At 42.7% G+C, this 19,454-nt stretch overlaps 1 protein-coding gene across 1 annotated transcript in view; it reads left to right on the top strand.

Moving 5' to 3' along the window:
- The window catches only part of LOC130921082 (uncharacterized), a 130,396-nt gene that overhangs the window by 43,786 nt on the left and 67,156 nt on the right, over window positions 1-19,454 (top strand). Inside the window, 5 exon segments of the mRNA XM_057844725.1 lie at window positions 8,797-9,582; window positions 9,922-10,398; window positions 10,461-10,775; window positions 10,851-11,059; window positions 13,047-13,198. Of these exon segments, the coding sequence (XP_057700708.1) occupies window positions 8,797-9,582; window positions 9,922-10,398; window positions 10,461-10,775; window positions 10,851-11,059; window positions 13,047-13,198 (1,939 nt within the window).

Below are 19,454 nucleotides of genomic sequence, written 5' to 3'. Positions count from 1 at the left end.
CATTGCAATCAATTGCATTTCGATACAAACCAGTAAACAATAAAAGGTCTGAAATTTAAGAGTCACTTTGAAACACATAAATGCTCAAAAAAGTCCAAAAACGTAGCACAAAGTCCACATCTTTTTTCCCCTCTAAGAAATTCTCTTGATATTGAGGCATTTAAGAAAATTAAATAATTTCGGTAATCCTGACCTGCAAAAAATATTGTATACAATGTGGCATTCTGACACAAAACTCAGATACAACAATTCTTATTTTAATAACCTTTTTCAAATTGTGTGTTTATACATGCTTCACAGTATAGTAAAAATAAAATATTGTGTTATTTTTATATTTTAATGTTTAAAATTAATAGGTATTTATCCTTCCATTCATATTAAATGAGTAAGCGAGAGTTTTGAGCTTTTTAAGCATATTCCACCTGATTTCGGGCCAAAATCATCGATATCAAGACAAATAACAGTTCACACTGTCACTAAGTGGACCAAATTCAAAGAATTGTACCATTATGCCACAAATGTCTCAAATGTGACAGGCAAACGAGAGAAAAGCAGGGTTGACCCAGATGGAGAGAAGCAAGGATTTAAGACAGTGCAAACTTAAAAATAAATTTAATGCAAATTTATTTCAAAGTACCAAAAAAATAAAAACAAAGTACAAGCTACTGGAAATAACAAGGAAAATAGCAGCACACTATTAATAAAAACTTATTGAAGGGAACCAGGAGACAAATACGTCAGGACTCAACATGACAGGGACAATAATGCGACAAGGACACTAAGACAACAGGGAAACCTATAAACAAACAAGGTGATGAAACAACAGTTGAGGGAAGAATTGTCACATGGGAAAGTGATGGGGACAGGGGGAAGTAATGAGTAATCCAAACGATTGGTACAAGAAATACAAGGACACCAGACAAAATAGATAAGTAGATAGAAAAGATAAACCCTTTTCAACACAAAATATCGTAAATAGATACCCAGCAAAACAATAAGTAAAAATTTAAGAAATCCAAGCCGAAAATGTCATCCTGTACAAGTTACTGTCAGTTCTGGAATTTTCAAACATAGTCCAGGGCAGGTCTGGAACCTTTTTGGCTGAGAGAGCCATGACCACCACATATTTTTAAATGTAATTCCGTGAGAGCCATTCAATATGTTTAAAACAAAAAATACAAGTAATGTGTGCATTTTATGTAATTTCAACACTTTAAAAGTACAATAAGTCAGGTTAAGCTTCAGGCAGGCGTTGAGAAACTTTGGATGCGTCTCTTTTCATGTTCGTGAAGAAGTGCCACGAAACCTTTTTTTCCCCACCATTCACGAAGCACCATCAGTGGACACCGAAACAATTTTATCCATCGGTAGATTTTTTTCTTTAGCGAACTTAGTGAAGGACTTGAATACAGTGCCTTGCAAAAGTATTCGGCCCCCTTGAATCTTGCAACCTTTCGCCACATTTCAGGCTTCAAACATAAAGATATGAAATTTAATTTTTTTGTCAAGAATCAACAACAAGTGGGACACAATCGTGAAGTGGAACAACATTTATTGGATAATTTAAACTTTTTTAACAAATAAAAAACTGAAAAGTGGGGCGTGCAATATTATTCGGCCCCTTTACTTTCAGTGCAGCAAACTCACTCCAGAAGTTCAGTGAGGATCTCTGAATGATCCAATGTTGTCCTAAATGACCGATGATGATAAATAGAATCCACCTGTGTGTAATCAAGTCTCCGTATAAATGCACCTGCTCTGTGATAGTCTCAGGGTTCTGTTTAAAGTGCAGAGAGCATTATGAAAACCAAGGAACACACCAGGCAGGTCCGAGATACTGTTGTGGAGAAGTTTAAAGCCGGATTTGGATACAAAAAGATTTCCCAAGCTTTAAACATCTCAAGGAGCACTGTGCAAGCCATCATATTGAAATGGAAGGAGCATCAGACCACTGCAAATCTACCAAGACCCGGCCGTCCTTCCAAACTTTCTTCTCAAACAAGGAGAAAACTGATCAGAGATGCAGCCAAGAGGCCCATGATCACTCTTGATGAACTGCAGAGATCTACAGCTGAGGTGGGAGAGTCTGTCCATAGGACAACAATCAGTCGTACACTGCACAAATCTGGCCTTTATGGAAGAGTGGCATGAAGAAAGCCATTTCTCAAAGATATCCATAAAAAGTCTCGTTTAAAGTTTGCCACAAGCCACCTGGGAGACACACCAAACGTGGAAGAAGGTGCTCTGGTCAGATGAAACCAAAATTGAACTTTTTGGCCACAATGCAAAACGATATGTTTGGCGTAAAAGCAACACAGCTCATCACCCTGAACACACCATCCCCACTGTCAAACATGGTGGTGGCAGCATCATGGTTTGGGCCTGCTTTTCTTCAGCAGGGACAGGGAAGACGGTTAAAATTGACGGGAAGATGGATGCAGCCAAATACAGGAACATTCTGGAAGAAAACCTGTTGGTATCTGCACAAGACCCGAGACTGGGACGGAGATTTATCTTCCAACAGGACAATGATCCAAAACATAAAGCCAAATCTACAATGGAATAGTTCCAAAATAAACGTATCCAGGTGTTAGAATGGCCAAGTCAAAGTCCAGACCTGAATCCAATCGAGAATCTGTGGAAAGAGCTGAAGACTGCTGTTCACAAACACTAACCATCCAACCTCACTGAGCTCGAGCTGTTTTGCAAGGAAGAATGGGCAAGAATGTCAGTCTCTCGATGTGCAAAACTGATAGAAACATACCCCAAGCGACTTGCAGCTGTAACTGGAGCAAAAGGTGGCGCTACAAAGTATTAACACAAGGGGGCCGAATAATATTGCACGCCCCACTTTTCAGTTTTTTATTTGTTAAAAAAGTTTAAATTATCCAATAAATTTTGTTCCACTTCACGATTGTGTCCCACTTGTTGTTGATTCTTGACAAAAAATTAAAATTTTATATCTTTATGTTTGAAGCCTGAAATGTGGCGAAAGGTTGCAAGGTTCAAGGGGGCCGAATACTTTTGCAAGGCACTGTAAATCCTCCCCTCTTGTTGTCCCTTTCATAGTCAGAACCTTGCAATCACGCTGAACTGGAATAAATTGCTTACGTCTGTTGACTCATCCAAAGCGAGTAAAAAAAAAAACGGTGCCGCATTTATGTCCTTCACTTGCGTTGCCTTAATTTAATTTGACATCCTGATGGTACGATCGTTAACAGTTCGTGCCGACAGAGGCATGTCTTTTATCCGTTTAATTATCTTGTCTTTATCCAAAAAGTCATCAAAAACTCCACAAAGGCAAATTCCTTTGGCATTTCCTGCTGGAAAGTATGATACTCCTCGTCTTTTTTATTTTTAGCCATCTTCTAAAATTAACTGACAGCGCGGAAAACGAAACTGAAAACGAGGGGAAGTTTACTTCCTGATCTCACTCACATGCACACATCGGCCGCTATTTTCGAAAGCAAAATACGGCAACCCCACTTGAACAGTGTCTCTGCCTCATCTGCGTTGCCTAAAGCCATTGATAGAAAGATAAATAGATAGACACAACGACATGAATGTTTGCCACTTTCCCACTAAAATTACTGTGAACTGGCTTTCTAGTCGCTGGTGACCGTCGCCGTTTCGCGCAATGCACAAAGGAGTATAACGAAACTTTTTTTAACATAATTAAAGATTTGTCTGCGAGCCAGATGCAGTCATCAAAAGAGCCAGATCTGGCTCGTGAGACATAGGTTCCAAACCCCTGGTCTAGGGTCACATGAGTCTGCTCATGGATCAATTTGTCCTCATATTCCTTTCATTTTCTTAACATAATCACTCAAGGGTGTCCACAATTTGTCCAAACTCATTTGCTTGTCCTCCAAAATGTATGGTGCATGTTCAAAAGGTATTGCTGATAGCATTTGATTTATCCATTGTTTGGTATTAGGTCTTTGACTTGACTTCCACACCAATGCAATACATTTGGTTGTTGTTATTAAACCGATATTTATGTACAGTGGGGAGAACAAGTATTTGATACACAGTCAATGGGAAAACCCATTGGCAGTGTATCAAATACTTGTTCTTCCCACTGTATGCAAGTCCACACCTTTCTGATGTAATTGTGCTACTCTTGTGCTACCCTCCCCAAAAAAGCTTTCCAATTTTTTTCCTTTTTTTTTTTTTTTTTTTTTAAAGAAAAAACTCTCCATGATCATTGTAGCTCATTCCAAAACTTCATCACTTCTCTACAATGCCTCAATTGTAGAGGCAACATGTGCTTTTCTCACCCTAATATGTAACATTTCTATTGAATTCTCTCCAGCTTTTAGGTTACAATGAAACATTTGTGTGTTCGATAAATGATTAATTTGTATGACCTCTGGTGTTTAGAAAACAAACAAACAAAAAAGCCTATAAAATCCCTCATCTCCTTCTTTCCTGGTCCTTTCCTGGTCTCCATCCTTATCTAGGCAATAAGGTAGGAAAAGCCACTTTTCATGTTGTGTATGAAATTCATTACATTTCCTTCTCTTAGGAGAACTCAATGCATGATCCATGATGGGGATGGCTAGAAGTGTGCTCTTCTTCATGATTTTGCTGCTAATTACTAAAGGATCAGGTATATGGTACCATAGTGCTGATTTTCACTTCGGTTTTATGTTTTACATATGAATACTAACTATAACTGATGTCATTCATTTCAAATTAAAATATTATGAATGTAAATAAAATATATAATGTGCAATGTTTCGGGCATGTTGGAAACTAAATTTGAAAGACAGTTTGTCTTTACTTTTAGGATCATTCTAGAATTGGAGGATATTTTACATCCTATCCATCAAATTTTAAATAATATTGCACTTACAAAATATTAAAACATGCAGTTTCTGAGTATACATACTTGCCCTGAGACAAAAAAAAAAAAAAAAAAAGATATGCATAAAGAAAGCTTGAAAATATTTTTCAAAACACTGGCTAGGACTGGTGTACCCTGAAATGCACTGTCACACACCCCTATGTCCAGATTGAATCTCAAATAAAACACTTCAAATGAAATTTAAATGTCATTATTTAGGGTATTAATTGTATTTCCTTAATCTCTCTTTTTTTTTTTTATTAAAATAGTTCAAATATTTAATGATTATTGAAAATATGTGTGTGCCACGAGAAAAGCGATGAGGCACATGCTGTGCTTGACATCATCAAACAGTTTTACAGTTTTTTACAGTTTATATCTTGTTTTGCAAGTTTATGTCCTGTCTATTTTTTGTTATTTTTCTAAAATTGATGGATAGACTTGATGTATGGGTAGATGGACAAAATATATGTCCTCTCTTTTGTTTTTCACATCGTTCTAACTAGCTTTGATTGAATGTCTCACTTTTCTACACGAAACCATTTTTATTCATATGGTCAAAATTTTTTTAAAAAAATGTTTTTTGGGATGAGCAGGAACAGCTAGATAAACAGCTCATTTCCACTCCTCCGAAAAAAAAACATTATCACAAATTTGCAACCTGTTACTTTCATTATGCAAAACAATATCATAAATCATATACAGTGATCCCTCGTTTTTTGCGGTTAATGGGGACCAGAACCAGCCGCGATAAGTGAAGTGAGTTTTTTTTTGTGTGTGTGTTCAATAGAGTTGGGAATCTTGGGGCACCTAACAATTCGATTACGATTCAGAGGCTTCGATTCATTGTATCGTATTGGCCCGAATATAAGACGGTGTTTTTTGCATTGAAATAAGACTGAAAAGTGGGGGACGTCTTATATTCGCGACGACGCTAGATGGCGCCAGATATCATTGAAGCGATGTTCTGTCATGACAAATGTCAGCTACTTTCGTTTAACCAGTTTGCATTATTTTATTGCAATGTTTTTCCTTATTCAGATTTGTTTCAAGATTACAGTTACAGTTAGACTTCACTTTGATGGTTAATGCAGTCATTGCAATTTTGTTGTTTAATCACAATAGATTGGTTTATTTACATTTCAAAAACCAGAAGCCATTCATTTACAAATGTGATTGTTCTTTAGTTTACTTATTTAAATGTTCAGATATTAAGATTTGAATGAGGCAAAATAACATGCTTTTTCTGTCAAATATATTGTTATAATCATTTCTTTCAGATGTACTGTAATTATTTTCTGTATAAAAATTAATTTGGTGTTCAAAAAGTCTTTTTTCAAACTTGAGTCTTGAAAAAGAGGGGGTCGTCTAATAATCAGGGACGTCTTATATTCGGGCCAATACGGTAAGTCGACAAATGATGTAAATCCCCCGCTTTTGATGTTTTGTACATTAGTTCCAAAATTTTTCACAAACCCTCTCAGGCTAAACCAAACTAATATTTTAGTATCAAGTTAACAGTTAAAAACAGTAAATAAAATACTCAAGTCCCTATTCTGTATCAGCAGCTTTAAACTACATTCAATTAATTTAATGTTGTGACCCAAACGTTAAAGTTGTTAAAATTGCTCCCGTTATTCCATAATTTCCCCTCTGTCTACTTTCGACGTGTCAAAGTTTTAAAACTGTTTCATCATTTAAAGATAGATTCAAGTCAAGATTTTGCCGATTTAGGAGTAATTTTGATAGAAAGTTAATTAGGTCCGCTACAACAGAGCCTTCTAGAGAAGTCTACTGCTTTAAGATGGCGGCTGTTTACTAACGCCGGCAAGTCTGTGATTTCGCCTCTATTCTCTATACATGTTCTAACGCCGCCATCGTCTGTCATTTCGCATCTAGTTCTAAATATATGTGATATCTACCGCAGCCGTATGTGGCCTTATATTTGTTGCAACTAGCAACTGGAGCAGCTGTCGGCTACAGTCAAGTCTCATTGTTTTTTAATATAGCGGCATGAGTTGAACATGATATTTACTCTCGGGCTATTCCTGATTGCGTCCCGGAGACCGCGCTGACTGTGCTTAAATTCCGCTTTACCTGATATTACCGTAAAAATTTTGAAGCCCAAATCTACTCCAATTTTTGGAATGGCCCTTTAATGTACTGTGAAAGCACACTGTATGAGTAAACGTGCAAGTAGTTGAACCTACAACATACAACCTACAACTTTTTTTTTTTTTTTTTTTTTTGAATGGGGGATGATCTGGATTTTTGTTCAACTTTCAAACCATATTTACTCACAGATTAAGGTCCAATAGCGCACCGCACGTAACACGTCACCTTTGCTCATTAATATTCATGACGTTCGAAACTGTTGCTTGGGGGGTCAAACTCGCTTTTGTCCCTCATGCTAGATGCATGTAAATAGTGTACAAACAAGATGTTTACTGAGCTAAACGTACATATCTGTCCGGAAATAATGTCACCAAATTCACTGGTAGAGATGTGGAAGAACATACAAATGTTCAGTTTAAGAGATGGCTTGAGTGTCGAGGGCTGAAAAAGAAGGGAAAAAGAGCTGACCTTATACAGAGGTAGCTTTTTCATGGACATCTTTTTCTTGTGTGCATTGCCTTACGCCACTGACGATGACATTTTCCTGTTTCAAAAAGCTATCCTTTACCACCATATGCCCTGTCTTTCTTATATATTATATCCTCTGGTTGTCATACGTCTCTGACCGTTCTTGGGGTAATTTATATTGCTATTTTTGTGTAGCGATCTTAAATGCTACTCAGTGACAGCCAACGAACATGTTTAGTTTTTTCATTATAACAAATCTTAATTCTATTAATTTATTTACAATTCCCCCTTAGTATGTTTGTTTCTTTACAACAGAAAAGGTAAAGCTGTTAGATCTACAGCCAGCCTGTAGGCATTAACAGGCTTACTACAAAAAGACCGGGGCCAAACATGGCTAATTTATTCAAAATATCCATATTTTAGAAAAATAGACCTACATGACTGTTGTGATATATAGATAAAATTTAAATTATTTTCAAGTCATCCATTGTCAGACAGAAGCAGCACGGCAAAACGCCAAGCTAAACAATAAGTAAAGATATCAAAATGGCTTATCTCTTTCGGGCAGGCTATAGATCAAGATTGTCATCTGTAGGACCATGGCCCCCAACAAAATGTTTTCTTCATATGAATGGCATCACTTTGCTGGCGTTAAACTGGTCTTTTGGACGTCCGCACAAGTTGATCCATTGTTCATATTGTTTCCCAATGAGTTTTTGGCTTCGGGAAACATATGAATAAAAACCATTCTTCATATGTGGATAATCGAAATGTCTGGGGACGTTTCTAACAAGTTTTCTAGTAGCAGTGTTTACTCTGCATTTTCTTTTTTGAAAGATTACCGGCAGAAAACAAGCAGCTCTTGCATTGGTTGTTGCGAACGTACTTCTATGTTGACCCCCTTCTAGTTTACGATGGTGACTTAACGCAGCCTTGCGGTCTAAAAATAGCATTCGTGCAGTTCGTTATTGACCTGCGTAACTAGATGACAGAAGTTCAAAGACGTTCATCTAAACCTCAGATTGTAGTTCCCACATCCAAATTGTCAATATCAGTTACATTGATTTTCTCAAGTGAGTTGTGTATTGACAAAATCTTACAACTTATCATGATATACACTTCCTCAGTTTAATTGTTTCCAACTGTGATTCTGTATATGCCAAAATACACTATCCTCCCATGAATACTTGAAGTCATAATTTTAAGGCATTTAATTTTGGATCTGCAAAAGGCCAAAGGTTTTGTTAGGTTTGAAGTGTGTGTTCTGGTCACATGAGGAATTTGACTCAAAGATTAATTTAATTTAAAAGAATAATAATGACAACTTGAGTCAGCAGGAATTAAATCCTTCTCCTTCTTCTTAGGTTCAGTTGTCTCCAGCTGTAATGCGTGCCATCGCAAAGCAATCTGTCAAGAGTCACTTAAAAGAGGCGACTCCTTAACTGGCTTTTCATGTGTCTGCAAAGATGGCTTCATAGGTGATGGTCTCAGTTGTTACAATACCTTAGTCTGTAGCAACGGCTCCTGCTGTAGTCGTGGTTATGAGTGGGCACCTGGCATTGGCTGCGTGGACGTTAACGAGTGCTCACTCCCTGAAGCACCATGCACAGCACCTCAGGTTTGCCAAAACACACCAGGCTCCTATGAATGCCTCAAACCTGCATCACTCTACCGTTCCTCTCTTTCATCACAATCAGTCGAGTTCACTTGTGGAAACATAGTTTGTCCAGCAGGTACGGATTGCATTGAAAATAATAGCACAAGCTGCGCTGACCCTTGCGAGAGGTACACAGTTCTGGATGACGACTGGCGTTCAACACAATTTAGTAATTCTAATCAAGCAAGATGTGACCGAAATCTTGAGTGGCGGGGCTGGTATCGCATGCTTCTGGGTGGCAACAGTGCACACATTCCTGAGAGATGTATAGCTGAAAACATGTGTGGAACCCACGCACCTTTGTGGATAACAGAAGATCATCCAACACAGTTTGATGTGATTTCAAGTCGTACCGTGTGTAATGCCTGGTCGGGAGAAAGCTGTCATTTTAGTTCACACAAAATCCATATCAAACGTTGCTTTGCAGCGGCTACCAGCTTCTATGTGTACAAACTTTTGAAGCCATCAACATGCCATCTTGCTTATTGTGCAGGTATTCTTCCATTTGAATGATTTTACACTCAAATAGTGTGAAACGTATAGTTTAACCCTCTTCTTGTGTTAGAAATCAGCCCATATTTTTGCGTGTGAATTAAATTTCATCTGTAAATTAACTCGGCTTGAAAATACTAAACCTTTGCTGCACATTGTTTTCGGGTCAAGATTGACACATTTTCAAGTTTGGGTATGTCAAAAGTACCATTAATTTTTGCTTACGAAAATTTGAAAACGGTTCTTTTCTGACCCCAACACAATATGAGGGTTAAATCTTGCTTCTATGCTGTTGGTGTATCTTCACTGTTCAGTCACAACTTTATATTACTTTTTTAAGAGGTTGATGGAACTAGGTATTCTACACCGGAATCTGACATTGCTTCAACAGAGGCAGATACCCAACCAACATTAGTACCTGCAGCGTATGATGGGGAAGTTCGTCTTGTTAATGGAGGAAACAGCTCATGCTCTGGCAGAGTGGAAATCTTCCTCCGTGGACAGTGGGGAACAGTGTGTGACGATATTTGGGGCTTGAACCATGCACAAGTAGTGTGTAGGCAGTTGGGCTGTGGCAGGGCCCTGTCAGCACCCCAGAGAGCTCGCTTTGGACAAGGCACAGGGCCCATTTGGCTGGATAATGTCAGATGCACCGGAGACGAATCAAAGCTCGGTGAGTGCAGTCACCAAGGAATTGGATCACACAACTGTGGTCACAATGAGGATGCTGGAGTGGTTTGTGAAGGTAAGAAGAAAAAAGTGAAGAATTGTGTTACAAGAACTGATGTTTCCAATGAACATTATTAAGAAAATATTTGCTGTAGTGTCTAGTTTTTCGGGTCTCCCAAACTAATTCTTTGATACGTATAGTTTTGTTAGCTGCTACACCTGTAAGGCTGGTCGACTCTGACAACCGCTGCTCTGGAAGGGTTGAGGTCTACCACAGTGGACAATGGGGAACTGTGTGTGATGACATATGGGACCTCACCAATGCCCAAGTGGTGTGCAGACAGTTGGACTGTGGCAGAGCTCGTTCAGCACTGCAAAATGCAGCTTTTGGTCCAGGCACCGGCCCCATCTGGTTGGATAATGTCCGTTGCTTTGGAAATGAAACTGCAATTACAAACTGCAGACATCTTGGATTTGGGAGGCACAACTGTGTTCACGGGGAAGATGCCAGTGTTATTTGTGAAGGTAGCTTTTAGGTTTTAACTTTTAATCAAAATTTGTGATGTGAATGAAAATAATAAACCAATATTTTCTGTCTAGACACTCAGCCTTCTCTCAGACCATCTCACCTTTTTTGTGGCCCTGACAAGATCCAAGTTGGCCTGGATTCAGTTAGTTTCAGAAGTGCTGGTTATGACCCACTCTCTGGCAACCTGGCGGTCCGCAACTGTTCCCTGGTCACGGTGCAAGGCAATGATGTGTTGTACGAAGTTGATGCGCAAGCAGGTGCCTGTGGAAACACGCTGATGGTAAAAAACACACTACACTCTGACACACACTTATACATAGGCATGCATTTATATGGAGGAGGAAAAAAAAGAAAATAATGCTGCTGATCATGATTTAAGCTCCCCGAACTGAAATGGTATTTGCATTAACGTATTCTATATTGATACAGTTTAAATTTAATATCCAAGGCCAATGTGTGTAACATAATTACAGTGGGGCAAATAAGTATTTAGTCAACCACTAATTGTGCAAATTCTCCCACTTGAAAATATTAGAGAGGCCTGTAATTGTCAACATGGGTAAACCTCAACCATGAGAGACAGAATGTGGGGAAAAAAAACAGAAAATCACATTGTTTGATTTTTAAAGAATTTATTTGCAAATCATGGTGGAAAATAAGTATTTGGTCAATACCAAAAGTTCATCTCAATACTTTGTTATGTACCCTTTGTTGGCAATAACAGAGGCCAAACGTTTTCTGTAACTCTTCAAAAGCTTTTCACACACTGTTGCTGGTATTTTGGCCCATTCCTCCATGCAAATCTCCTTTAGAGCAGTGGTGTTTTGGAGCTGTCGTTGGGCAACACAGACTTTCAACTCCCTCCAAAGATTTTCTATGGGGTTGAGATCTAGAGACTGACTAGGCCACTCCAGGACCTTGAAATGCTTCTTACGAAGCCACTCCTTTGTTGCCCTGGCTGTGTGTTTGGGATCATTGTCATGCTGAAAGACCCAGCCACGTCTCATCTTCAATGCCCTTGCTGATGGAAGGAGATTTTCACTCAAAATCTCTCGACACATGGCCCCATTCATTCTTTCCTTTACACAGATCAGTTGTCCTGGTCCCTTTGCAGAAAAACAGCCCCAAAGCATGATGTTTCCACACCCATGCTTCACAGTGGGTATGGTGTTCTTCGGATGCAATTCAGTATTCTTTCTCCTCCAAACATGAGAACCTGTGTTTCTACCAATATGTTCTATTTTGGTTTCATCTGACCATAAAACATTCTCCCAGTCCTCTTCTGGATCATCCAAATGCTCTCTAGCGAACCGCAGACGGGCTTGGACGTGTACTGGCTTCAGCAGGGGGACATGTCTGGCAGAGCAGGATTTGAGTCCCTGGCGGCACATTGTGTTACTGATAGTAGCCTTTGTTGCTGTGGTCCCAGCTTTCTGTTGGTCATTCACTAGGTCCCCCGTGTGGCTGTGGGATTTTTGCTCACCGTTCTTGTTATCATTTTGATGCCAAGGGGTGAGATCTTGCATGGAGCCCCGGATCGAGGGAGATTATCAGTGGTCTTGTATGTCTTCCATCTTCTAATAATTGCTCCCACAGTTGATTTCTTTACACCAAGCGTTTTACCTATTGCAGATTCAGTCTTCCCAGCCTAGTGCAGGTCTACAATTTTGTCTTTGGTGTCCTTCGACAGCTCTTTGGCCTTGGCAATAGTGGAGTTTGGCGTGTGACTGACTGAAGTTGTGAACAGGTGTCTTTTATACCGATAATGAGTTAAAACAGATGTCATTAATACAGGTAACGGGTGGAGTCTCATTAGACCTCGTTAGGAGAAGTTAGACCTCTTTGACAGCCAGAAATCTTGCTTGTTTGTAGGTGACCAAATACTTATTTTCCACTGTAATTTGGAAATAAATTCTTTAAAAATCAAACAATGTGATTTTCTGTTTTTTTTTTTCCACATTCTGTCTCTCATGATTGAGGTTTACCCATGTTGACAATTACAGGCCTCTGTAATCTTCTCAAGTAGGAGAACTTGCACAATTGGTGGTTGACAAAATACTTATTTGCCCCACTGTATTAAAACATAATGTTTTATTCTAAGTACAGTTGACGGTACTCTATTTTTAGTGCCATACATAATAAGTTCTGATTGTCAATATATCCCCAACAGACATAACAGTACTTCTTCTGGATTGTCTTGAACCATATTACTATTAAAGGGAGCCCTGGGTTTAAATGAAATGTTAACATTCTCCTATGTCTTTCAGACCAACAGCACACATGCAATCTACTCCAATAGCTTATTTATCTACCCTTTGAACAACACGTCCTTCTCTCCCGCTTTAAGTCTTCATTTCTCATGTGCCTATCCACTGGACACAGAAAGCCTGCTTAATGTGGCCATCAAACCATTCCTGAAGTGAGTGATAATGTCATCAAATGGACTGCAATTTTATGTTCAGCCAGTCCTTATATGTTTTACAAACTAAAGGGCATTCGTAACAAGAGGTTTTAGATCGTGCTATATGACGTGACGATGTATATCGCTGTAACAATATAAAACTTTCTTTCAACATTTTTCATGTCTGTTGTCATTATAATCAGAAATAGACCTGTTCCTGCAGTGCACATTTAGCCAGGTCAGTTTTAAGGGGAATTTCAGAATTTTTGACATGAGGCTTAATCTTCCACTTCGCGGGATTTAGTTTTTCACGATTGTTAATACACAAAAATCTTAACTTTGGCACAATTTGCATAAAATCAACTTCAAGCACCATTCGTTCAACTCGAATTGTCACTACTTCACACGCAATTACAGTATCTCCCCTAGACTGTGACTTTGTTTCTTTACACTCTGATGCCAATTGCACATCACATTGTTGTCTAAATACTACACACAATGTTCAATTGTTGCTCACACCTCTCATTTAAAAGCTCAAAGCTTCAACCTACAACACACTGCAGTCAGTTGCAGAATAACCTTTTGTTATCTGTCGTTACACACACTTCTCATGTTACATGTCAGTGGTATCAACCTACAACACACAAGTGTTCAAAACTCAACACATTCAAGTCTGGTGAGCAAATAGCAATCAGGACTGCCTTGCACCTCCTCCTGTGTGTTTGGTGAACAATGGAGAACCATGAAGAGAGCAACCAGAGAAGTGTAAGAGAGGAGGAGGTGGAGAACAGATTGGAGCAGGACGAGTACAGCGAGGAGGACGACGAAGATGGAGAGGAGCAGGAGGAGGAGGAAGAGAGATTGGAGCACGAGATGGACAGAGAGGAGCAGGAACACAAGGAGACCAGAAAGGAGGAGAAGCAGAACCATTGTATCAAATGACATTCAGGCCACTGTGATAGACCATGTGCTGAACCATGGTTTGAGCATGAGGGAGGCTGGCTTGAGGCTCCAGCCCAATCTCATCCGAGATACAGTTGGTGCCTTCATAAGAACATTCCGGATGGTGAATAGGTAAATCTATGTCTCATGTACTGTAAAACAATACAACATTTGTGTACTATTTATTCATGTACTATGTAAATTCTTGTATTTTATATACTTTGTACTGTAAAACAATACTGCATTTCAATGTACAGTAGTACAGTGTACTCACAGTAGTTCTAATTTGCAGGACTGAAAGACAACCTCCCAGTGGGGGCAAAAGATGTTATGTTACAATATGGATCCAAACACAGACTTTGAAATTAGAAGTATTTATTACAAAAACGAGAACAAAGGGAGCACGCCAAAGTAACGCGAGTAAGAAAATACAACTGAGAGAGTACGCTAAGTAACGCGGGTAAGAAAATACAACTGAGAGAGCACGCTAGAAAACGCGGGTCAGAAAATACAACTGAGAGAGCACGCTAGAAAACGCGAGTAAGAAAATACAACTGAGAGAGCACGCCAAAATGGCGTGAATATAACAGTACAAAATTTCAATTACAAAATCCCAATAAAACACAAAAGTAAATGAGATCAAACCAGAACACGATCGAAGAATGTCGGGAAGCACCAAGGGTGACGATGAGCACACAGCGGTAAGCAAAGCAGGTAACAAGCAAATGCAATAGTCCGACACTCGCAGACGGTGACAGGAGTCCTTAAATAATGAGCGCTCCAAATGTGCCACAGGTGTGCAGCACAGCCCCGCCCATCCAGCTGCATAATGTGCTGGAAAGGAAAGAAAAGAACTGAGAAGGCACATAAACATGACAGAACCCCCCCCTCAACGGACGCCCCCTGGCGGACCACCTGGTTTCAACGGATGGAGGGAGTGGAAATCCCGCAGAAGTGACGGGTCGAGAATCCAGGAGCGGGGTACCCAGGAACGTTCCTCAGGGCCGTAACCTTCCCAGTCGACCAGGTACTGCACCCCCCTACCCCTCCTCCTGGAATCGAGAATGACACGCACCGTGTACACTGGTCCACCGTCGACTATGCGAGGAGCAGGAGGAGGCACTGGCGGAGGGTTCAGAGGACAGGTGGAGACAGGCTTGAGCAGCGAGACGTGGAAAACGGGGTGAATCTTCATCGAGCTGGGAAGCTTCAGCCTGACTGCGACAGGGTTCACCACAGAGTCCACCGCGAAAGGGCCCACGAATCTAGGGCCTAGCTTCTTAGAAGTCCCAGCAAGGCGTAAATCCCGCGCCGACAGCCAGACCATCTGGCCCGGACGATAAGCTGGAGCGGGTCTCCTATGGCGATCAGCAATCAGACGGTTGCGGGCTGCCGTGCGGACAAGTGCCGCCCTAGTGTCTCTCCAGACCCTATGGGCTCTCCGCAGGTGCACCTGGACAGATGGCACAACGACCTCGGCCTCCTGAGAAGGGAATAGCGGCGGCTGGAACCCATATGCGGTCATGAAAGGTGACCTCCCGGTGGCTGAGCAAACGAGGGTGTTGTGAGCGTACTCCACCCAAGGGAGGTGTGAAGACCAGGAAGCTGGGTGCAGGTGACAGACACAACGGAGGGCGGCCTCCAGCTCCTGGTTGACCCGTTCCGTCTGCCCGTTGGACTGAGGGTGGTAACCAGAAGACAAACTTGACGTGGCCCCCAAGGCCTTGCAGAACGCTGCCCAAACCCGGGAGACAAACTGGGGGCCCCTGTCGGAGACGAGGTCACACGGGATGCCATGAGTCCGAAACACGTGCGTTACCAGCAAGTCAGCGGTTTCCAGAGCCGAAGGCAACTTTGGGAGAGCGACGAAGTGTACCATCTTGGAGAATCTGTCCACCACTGTCAAGATGACGGAATGACCCCTGGAGCGTGGAAGGCCAGTGATGAAGTCAAGTGCAACATGGGACCAAGGGCGAGATGGAACAGGCAAGGGACGCAAGAGTCCTGCTGGAGCACGGTGGACTGCCTTGCCCCGAGCGCAGACGGAGCAAGCAGAAACATAGTCCATGACGTCCTTTCGCATACCTGGCCACCAAAATTTTTGGGAAAGTAGGAAGAATGTGCGGGACACACCCGGGTGGCAGGCGAACTTTGAAGCGTGACTCCACTTCAGCACTGCTGCACGCTGGGCAACCGGAACAAATAGCCTGCCAGCAGGACAGCCCCCAGGCACCTTAACGCCTTGCAGGGCCTCTTCCACAAGCCGTTCGACCTCCCAGCGTAGCGCGCCGACTATCAGGTTTCCAGGAACAACAGGCTCCTCCGAAGGCTCCTCCCCCGCTGGCTCATGAAGCCTTGAAAGTGCATCGGGCTTCCCGTTTCTTGAACCTGGACGGTAAGTGATCACGTAGTTGAATCGCGTCAGGAGTAATGCCCAACGGGCCTGGCGTGAGTTGAGACGCTTGGCGGCCCGAAGGTATTGCAGGTTCTTGTGGTCGGTAAGTATTTGGAACGGTACCTCTGTGCCCTCCAACCAGTGCCTCCATTCCTGCAAAGCCTGGACTATAGCGAGCAGCTCCCTGTTGCCCACATCGTAATTCGCCTCGGCAGGGGTGAGGCGGCGGGAGTAGAAGGCACAGGGGTGCAGTTTCTGGTCGACTGAAGACCTCTGGGACAGGATTGCCCCCACTCCGGAACTCGACGCGTCAACCTCGACCACAAAAGGAAGATCTGGGTCAGCATGGACAAGGACGGGAGAGCTTGTGAATGACCGTTTAAGACTTACGAATGCGGCCTCTGCCACTGGAGACCACACAAAGGGGCGTTTGTTAGAGGTCAGCCTGGTTAGGGGCTCAGCCCTCATACTATAATTTTGGATAAAACGCCTATAAAAATTGGCAAACCCAAGGAATCTTTGTAATTGCTTACGTGAAGTGGGAGTCGGCCATTCTGCTACTGCCTTAATTTTAGCTGGGTCAGGTCGTAGCTGCCCTTTTTCCACAATAAAACCAAGAAATTGGATTGACTCTTGGTGGAACTCACACTTTTCAGCTTTGACAAACAGTTTATTTTCTAGTAGTCTTTGCAGAACCATGCGGACATGTTGGTGATGTTCCTGCAGGCTTCTAGAAAATATCAGAATGTCATCTAAATAAACAAAACAGAACACATTTAGCATGTCACGCAATATATCATTTATGAGGCTCTGAAAAACAGCAGGTGCGTTAGTTAGGCCGAAAGGCATGACCAGGTACTCGAAATGCCCGAGCGGGGTTTTGAAAGCGGTTTTCCACTCGTCTCCTTCACGAATCCTGACTAAGTGGTAAGCGCTGCGCAAGTCTAATTTGGTGAATACTGTGGCTGATTTCAACGGAGCAAAAGCCGAATCCAACAACGGCAGCGGATATTTATTTTTGATAGTGATCTCGTTGAGACCCCGATAGTCGATACACGGCCTAAGACCCCCATCTTTTTTGCCGACGAAGAAAAACCCCGCCCCCAAAGGAGAAGATGACGGGCGAATAAGGCCAGCAGCCAAGGAAGAGGAGATGTATTCCCTCATAGCCTCTTGTTCCGGTTTAGAGACCTGGTATAATCTAGAGCTAGGCAACGCGGCATTAGGCAATAATTCAATTGCACAGTCGTACGGACGGTGCGGTGGCAGGGTCTTGGCACGCTCTTCGCTAAAAACGTGCTGGAGGTCATGATATTCGGCCGGAACATTCTCCAAATTGACCGGCTCGATGGCCGTCTGCGTTTGACCAGGAAGTAAACATGCAGAACGTAAGCAGTGCGCATAACAAAATGTGCTCCACGTCACTACTTGTGTCTTGGCCCAATCAATATTAGGGTTATGTACTTTTAACCAGGGGAGCCCAAGTACAACTGGAGCCGATTTGCACGGCATCACTAAAAAACTACGGATCTCAAAATGATTACCGGAAAGCTTTGTTTTGAGCGGAGGCGTAATAAATCTCACGTCCGCCAGGGGTCGCCCATCGAGATCTAAAACCTTTTTAGGCCGAGCTAGTTTTATCAACGGACATTTAAGAGCGTCAACAACACTTCGGTCTATAAAGCAGTCATCCGCCCCCGAATCAACTAAAGCAGTAAACCTAAAATTAATCCCACTATATGACACCTCTCCCGGCAGTTGCAGTCTCAAATCACCTCGAGGGTGTATTGGTTCATTTAATTTGTCGCGAGGCAACTCGTTCGATGGACTGCGGTCATGCCCGAATCTCGTTCCCCCTCGGGTGAGGGGAGCCCCAGCGGCCGAAGATCCGAGGCGACCTGAAGGGATCGCGTCACAGGCGGCGACATGGTGCCCCGGCAAGCCGCAGTACAGACACAAGCCCGTTGTCATCCGTCTCCGTCTCTCCGCTGCAGAAAGACGACCGCCACCGAGTCGCATAGGCTCCACTCCTGTCGAGCCTGGACCCCGCGTCGGCGTGGAGACAGATGACCGCTCGACGAAGCCATCTGCACGGTCCGCTGTCGGGCCGCCCCGCGGCGAAGGCCAACGACGTCCCCGAGTCTCCATGGCTCGTTCCCTCTCGCGCTCCTTCAGACGATTGTCCAAAAGCACGGACAGAGAAATCAGGTCCTCCAGACCCGATGAATCATCCCGGGCCGCCAACTCATCTTTGACAGCAGGCGACAGCCCCCGCCGAAAAATACCACACAGAGCCGCTTCGCCATAACCGCACTCCGCGGCCAAAATGCGGAACTGAATGGAGTAGTCCGCCACAGACAGATCGCCTTGAAAAAAATCCAACAGGCGGCCGCCTGCCTCCTTGCCTTTAACCGGATGGTCAAAAACCCTCATAAACTCAGTCTTAAAAGTCTCGTATGACTGACGGATCGTGGGTGTAGAGTTGCTTACCGCCATGGCCCACGTAGCAGCTTTACCGGCGAGGAGACTCATGGCATATGCTACACGGGAGCTATCACTCGCAAATGTGTATGGCTGTTGGTCAAAAACAAGGGAGCACTGGTGCAAAAATTGTCGGCAAGCACCGGGTTCTCCCTCATATCGATGGGGGTGTGGCAACACCGGCTCCCGAAAGGACGCAGGCGGGCACATCGAAGAGGGAGGGAGCTGATCGGGCGCCACCGCAGCGTCAACTACGCCACAAGACTGTGAAGGTGACGTCATCTTTTCTACACGTGTAATTAGCGAGCCGATCGCGTTTGCTAGTTCACGCAGTGACTGTTCGTGCTGGCTGATCACGTGACCGTGACAGGCGATTACACGGCGAGTACTTTCAGAATCTGTGGGATCCATGGTCGGACTATTCTGTTATGTTACAATATGGATCCAAACACAGAC

The sequence above is a fragment of the Corythoichthys intestinalis genome, chromosome 8 (genome assembly GCF_030265065.1).
Source record: "Corythoichthys intestinalis isolate RoL2023-P3 chromosome 8, ASM3026506v1, whole genome shotgun sequence".
Classification (NCBI taxonomy): domain Eukaryota; kingdom Metazoa; phylum Chordata; class Actinopteri; order Syngnathiformes; family Syngnathidae; genus Corythoichthys; species Corythoichthys intestinalis.
Note: the sequence above shows the minus strand (reverse complement) of the source record. Positions and strands in the feature narration are given on the sequence as shown.